The sequence below is a fragment of the Glandiceps talaboti genome, chromosome 6 (genome assembly GCF_964340395.1).
Source record: "Glandiceps talaboti chromosome 6, keGlaTala1.1, whole genome shotgun sequence".
NCBI lineage: Eukaryota > Metazoa > Hemichordata > Enteropneusta > Spengelidae > Glandiceps > Glandiceps talaboti.
In genome coordinates, this window is record NC_135554.1 from 7,571,812 (window position 1) to 7,578,318 (window position 6,507).

At 32.1% G+C, this 6,507-nt stretch overlaps 1 protein-coding gene across 2 annotated transcripts; it reads right to left on the reverse strand.

The window, feature by feature from the left end:
- Positions 1–229: 229 nt before the first annotated feature.
- On the reverse strand, positions 230–6,105 carry LOC144436673 (phosphatidylinositol phosphatase PTPRQ-like). 2 transcript variants are annotated; one of them, XM_078125517.1, is made up of 6 exons: positions 5,822–6,105; positions 4,634–4,881; positions 3,924–3,987; positions 1,989–2,041; positions 1,734–1,894; positions 230–1,188 (listed from the first exon to the last, which is right to left on the reverse strand). In XM_078125517.1, exons 1-5 carry the CDS (start codon positions 6,087–6,089, stop codon positions 1,859–1,861), a joined length of 669 nt encoding a protein of 222 aa, XP_077981643.1. In that variant the 5' UTR covers positions 6,090–6,105; the 3' UTR covers positions 230–1,188; positions 1,734–1,858. The 2 variants fall into 2 exon arrangements, with proteins under 2 accessions (XP_077981643.1, XP_077981641.1); XM_078125515.1 differs by having other exon boundaries at positions 1,734–2,041.
- Positions 6,106–6,507: the final 402 nt, after the last annotated feature.

Genomic DNA, 6,507 nt, shown 5'->3' on the forward strand with positions numbered 1-6,507 from the left:
TATGTCTACTATGTTCATATTTATTTTATTTGTGAAATTAAAAAAAACTACTGTATATATGACAGCACCTCATCAGAACTAAATTAAATTTGGTCATGTCAGTGCTAAGATTTATTTGACGCAAAATGTTTCTTCCTTAATAGACCAATTAAATTGCAAGTGTAACATTTACTTTAGCTGAAAATCACAAGGTAGGGATGAACAAAGCAAGCGCATGCAAAAATGTCGCGAAAGGGTTAATGTATGAAATCTCGAAAAACAATGAAGGCATTAAGACTAGGAAACCATGTTGGGCCATATCGTCAATATTGATAATTTTTCAAATGTTAACAAAGACTTTATTATGTTTTGTTTTCATCTTGTTCTTGAGTATGTCGTTGCTATTTTTGTGTTAAATTTACATAACCAAATGAAGTAATGTGAGACTAATTGATGTACATTATTTCATATAATGCTATTTAATAGATGTAATTTTTCATTTCATTGCCGCATATTAAACGTTTTGTCTTCATACTGTGTATTCTGGATAATATAATTCATTTTCTTGATCTCAGTTTAAACAGTAGAGTGTAGAAAAAAGTTACTTTCGTGATAACTATTACAATAATAATGTTTATAGTTTTCCAAGTAAATGATTACTGAGTCTCGAGTAAAAAATAGTGTGAGATAGATAATTAGATAACTAGACATAACTACGTGTAAATTGGGTGTCTAATCTAAATAACCAATGCCAAGATGAGTGATGTGTGTGAGTGTGTGAGTGAGTGAGAGTGACATGTAATCAATCTTAAATATGTTGATATTCAAAATGTTCTAACTTATGTGCTATAAAATAGTACATTTACATATTCGTTTTCCTGAATATATCTCTTCTTATAACTAGAGGTAATAAAGCTATACCAGGCCAATTATTAAAAAAATACATTCAGTGAGAGCACTTTCACAATGAATATTTAAATACCCAGCAATTGATTGCATTATATGCTACATACAATCCTATTTCTGTTTAGATAGATATATATTGACATCGATCTATTCGCCATGTATGCTTATGCTCCGGTTTCATCATGGAGTAGATTATGTATCAATGTGCAGTCTTGCTAATACTCCATGCACTCACTTTTCCATCTTCATGTTGTCTATAACTCGCTTTGTGTCAGGGTTTAATGACGCGTAAATATTGGGATCCTGAAACAGAGGAAATCATTGTCATGTACAAAATGTATATATATATATATATATATATATATATATATATATATATATATATATATATATATATATATATATATATATATATATATATATATATATATATATATATTGGGAATACAAATCATGAAGTTTTTAAACAATATTTTGGATAAATCAACCAAGAAATCAATTTAGAAAAATGTAATTTTCGAATAATTTGTTATTCGTGTGTTGTTTGTATGGTTTTGTTGTCTATCTGTATGTATATTTGTTCACTCACATTCAGTCAATGTGATAGTCAATGATTTTTCTAGGCCTAACTGTGAACATATCTGGGAAGTAGTAATTTTATTATCAGAAAGTTGTATACATGTACTAGTAAAATGTGTACTCGGTATAAACCACTACTACATGTATGTATAGCTCACCATTATTAAGCCATGTATTTCTTTAGCAGTGGATAATTAATTACGTATATACCGGTCGTTCAGCAGTAAGGCATACTTTTGCTCAATACCTAGGACCCAAAGTGTACTCACCTGGTGTTCAAGGTCTGAGTAACTGTCTTCGATTTGACATGATTTCATATTTTGTTGATTACCTTCAGACATAACATTGCAATATGCCGCCTGGCCACCTTTATCCATACTTCTATTTATTTCCCCTATTTCCATGTAAGTGTCACCTTCTTTGTTGATATCTATTTTATTGATAACAAAATAAAGGTAGCATTGTAGAAATCATTGTTCAAAACATTATCCAGTAGTAGGTTGATTACTCTCCAAAACACTTACCTTGTGAAATAGACCTGTTCGGATTGCCTTTCCTTTTCTTTGAAACCAGATATCTGAAAGAAATGTCAATTCATGATTTACCAATTCTAAAACTCAGAAAAAATGACAAACGATAGTGTAGATATTGCAATACTTACCACCCCCAGTGAAAATTTTTATCTTCTGTGAGGAAGGTTATATATTAGGCTAGGGGTGAAAAGGATGTCTGTCTGTCTGTCTGTCTGTCTGTCTGCATCCATCACCATTGTCTAAAAAACGACTGGCTCAATTCAAACGAAGTTTTTCGCATATATTCTTTGGTGTAATGGCTAGATTATGACAATGACAATGAGCAATTTACATAATTAGTGGTTTTCAGGAATCATTCTACATTTTAAGCATACCTGCTTCAAGTTCAATATAATCTGATACAGGCATTTGTGACAACGAAGTCCAACTTTTTTTGAAAGTAGTGATTAGTTATTTGCATATTTATAATTTCGGTAATTAGCTCATCTCTTTGCAAACTTATGAAAACTTACATATCGACCCAATGATTTCATTGCACATTGGTCATTCAATACCACGATAAATCTGATTGCTTCTGTCGGAAATCTTGCTGGAGAATTGGCACATTAAACTCACACGATCTCTTCACTATTTCATTCTCAATTATATTTTTAAATATTTCAGTTTTGAAACTGCGTGGTAATTCATTACCCCTCATTGAAGAATCTCATTCTGGCATACACATTTATCATTTCAGCCACGTCAAGGTCGTGTGGTGATTCATGGTCAAAAATCCCGCAAATCATCTTTTGACTAAATTTACAAGGTAAATTTGCCATTTTTATGTAATGTTTGGCACATACTGTGCGTATTTAGATTAAATAAACATTATAACAGGAAACTTGCATTTGTGGTCTATGCTATTAAACATGGTTATTTGTAAATTATAAGCTTAAGACCGGCAACGTGGTTTCATATTGCTTGTAAAACACAAAACAAAACAAAACAAAATGCTATTAATGTTAAATGTAAAAACTAATGGATATACAATGTCATGTCTGGTAGCACAGAATTGTTCCTTGCAACAAGGTTTGAAGGAATAACAACATACTAAATGTTTTCCCATACGGAAGGCATTCTGTTTACATCTGGTTAATGATAGTATATCTTGGTAGTTAAAGAATGGTAATCTAGTAATTTAACTTCGTAAATATGGATTGTTGATCTACATCTGTCATTCTGATAACACGATACCCTCTGTTAATTGGGAAATGGAACTATATTTATCGTCGACAGCGAAGGATAAAAATTACCAGGATGAGCGTAGCCACAAGAAGAATTCCATTTACAGAAAGAGATACGCTTAGTCCAACTGATGAACATTCGAATTGCCTGACTACAAATAAAACAATATATTATTAGAATTAATAGTGTAACTTAGAACATAAAGGGGAGGAGGTGGGGGGGGGGGGTAAGTTGAGAGGGACAAATGACATGAGATGAAATGTATTCATGTATTGATGCATTTACACACATTTCAAGGTCGAAGCACAAAATACAGATTATTGAATATGAATTTAACCTATTCCCATTTCAAATTAGGAAATTAAATTAATTCTAAGGGTATGGGAGTAGGTACATATCTATAGCCAATGGTTTTTCGCGTTCAGGTTTGTGACTTCCGTATTAAATATAGTCAAACAGTCACAAAGAATAACATGTGGGGAATAAAATTGACCGGAAATCTAACTTTATATAGTTGGCTTAAATGAAGTGGGTAGTTTCCTTCTTTATTAAGTACCTAACGATATACTTTATTTCATAACATCACAGTTACCTTGCTGCATACTTCAAAAGAAGAATCCAACAGGTTTAATTTATCAATATCATAATGGCTGTTAGTAAACCTAATTACGAAAGGTACTTCCACTTTGATTGATCACTCACGTTTTGTAACAGCTGTTGCTTCACTGCTATTTTCACTGGTACAACATCCGTTTTCAGCCACAGCCTAAGCGAGGAAAGACATTTTTAATAGGGATGCAATATTGTTACAAAATATATGATTTTGTTATTCATCTTTCCTAATACATCCACTGTACTTTGAAAGGATAAAGAAAATCAAGTAGATAACATACACACTATCTAACATCAAAATAATATTTAGCTCTACATCAAAGTTTTAAAAAATAGAAAAGTGATTTGTAGGTACATCTCATGGTCATGTACACAAATCGCTTATGTAAAAATGTATTTTACTGTCACAGCATATCAATTATATATTGTCAAGCAAAAAATTATATATAGAAAAATAGCAGATATGGTAATAATGATTGTATGAAAACAGCAGCAATATCACCATAATCAACTATCTAAACCAGTAGTACTGCCATCACCATTAACACCATCGCCACTATAAAAAGCATTACCATCGGCATATCAACACAAACACCACCACTACCCTTCCATCAATAGCAGCAGCAACATCAGTAACAAGAGCAGCAGCAGCAGCAGCAGCAACAACAACAACAACAACAATAACTACATACTACAACAACAACGACGACGACGACGACGACGACAACAACAACAACTACTACAACTAATATTACTACTACTACTACTACTACGACGACGACAATAACGCATATATTTACCTGTAATGTGTAATGTGTGTCAGAATTCAAACCTCTGATAACATATCTTACTCGTGCAATGCTGTCTGTGTTGTCAATATTATCTGTATATATGGTAATGGATCCTATGTTTTCTTTATTATCAGTTTCCCAATAGTACACAGTGTATGATGTTATTATGCCATTAGGACAGTCAGGGGGATTCCAAGTTGTATTCAAGTCTGTTGCGGATATACCACGACTCTTTAAATCCGTAGGTATTGATGGTCCTATCGAAATGAATTGATTAAAATACAGTCTTACACAAATGTAATCTCATTATAGCGATGTGTTTAGTAAAAACTTTGTGCAGATAATTATGGAACAGCATATAATGAATTGAATGCCAAACAGTAACTGTAGCCGATCAGTCAGATCACCAGTACTATTATATATATATATATATATATATATATATATATATATATATATATATATATATATATATATATATATAAATAATTTCATGAACCATACAATTCTAACCCAAATATTTCGAAGAGACTGAGCTCCTCTTCATCGGTGGGTCTCCAGTTCTGTCAAACTGTATGGTTCATGAAATTATTTATATATAGAAACTCAGTGTTAAGTTATATATATATATATATATATATATATATATATATATATATATATATATATATATATATATATATATATATATATATATATGCACCGTATAACAACTTGACACATACTTGCTATTTTAACATTTCTTTAAAATAACCAAAGATACTGAAGTATTAAAATGTCCGTAGAAATGTCATTACAAAGGTTCTTTAATTTCTTCGTATAGGAAAGAAATGGGGCAATATCGTTAAAAAGAAATCGAACATTCTCATTTGTGAGTATTTTGAAATTGCACGTCTTATGAAGTTTAGTATTTAATCAGTTTATGCCGATCGCGAGAACTTAGGTAGCTGTGCATCACATGCAATATAGCCAACATACAATGCTGTGATCTGTATACGTTAGTTATTCATAGTTTAATGAAGTTGTCAATTATCAAAAGACTAGTTAGTTATGATGTTGCTAAATAAATAACGTTGCTGTAGAAAAAACAACAACAACAACAACAACAACAAAAACGTGTATTTAGAAAACAACAACTATATGTTCTTAATCAAGGTGGGTGGTTCTTTTTGGGAAAACGAGTGAGTCATGACTTACCACTTTCAAGTGTTGTTTCATCTACACTTGACGATATTTGGAACCCATCCGTTGTCAATGCAGTTACAGTAATGGAATATTCAGTGTGTGCATATAAGTCTTGGATTCTGTAATCATACGTGTCTGCGTTTAGGTATCGTGTCTCAATGGTTTGCCATTCTCCACATTTATAATCAGATATCTGTTTGTATACCAATTCAAATCTTTCCACTTGACAATACACGTATGTAGGTTGAGACCATGACGAATGAATGGTAGATGGTGACATGGCTTTCGCCACAAGGTCTTTTACGATTTCAGTGGCTATAGTGCAAAAACAAACATACAAACTAACAAATAAGCAAGTAAACAAACAGACAGACAGGTAAATACGTAAAATACGAAGTTCGGATAAGGCTGCTGGTTGACGTAGTCGAAAGATTCATCATTGCTAACACTTATGTAGCTGGTGATTACATAAGCAGTTCTTCCAGTATACTGTAATACACTATTTGTACAGGTACAAGCTCTAAACGGAGTATTATTTTTATGGATCAGACAACCACCAATGTATTCACATTCACTCAAAATGGTAGAAATACCAAAGACAAGACACTGCGCATGTGTATAACCCTTAGAATGCGCGCTTATTGGAAGAGGGGAATATAGAGTACTCTCCCATTGTGGGGGATATATTATGCATATAT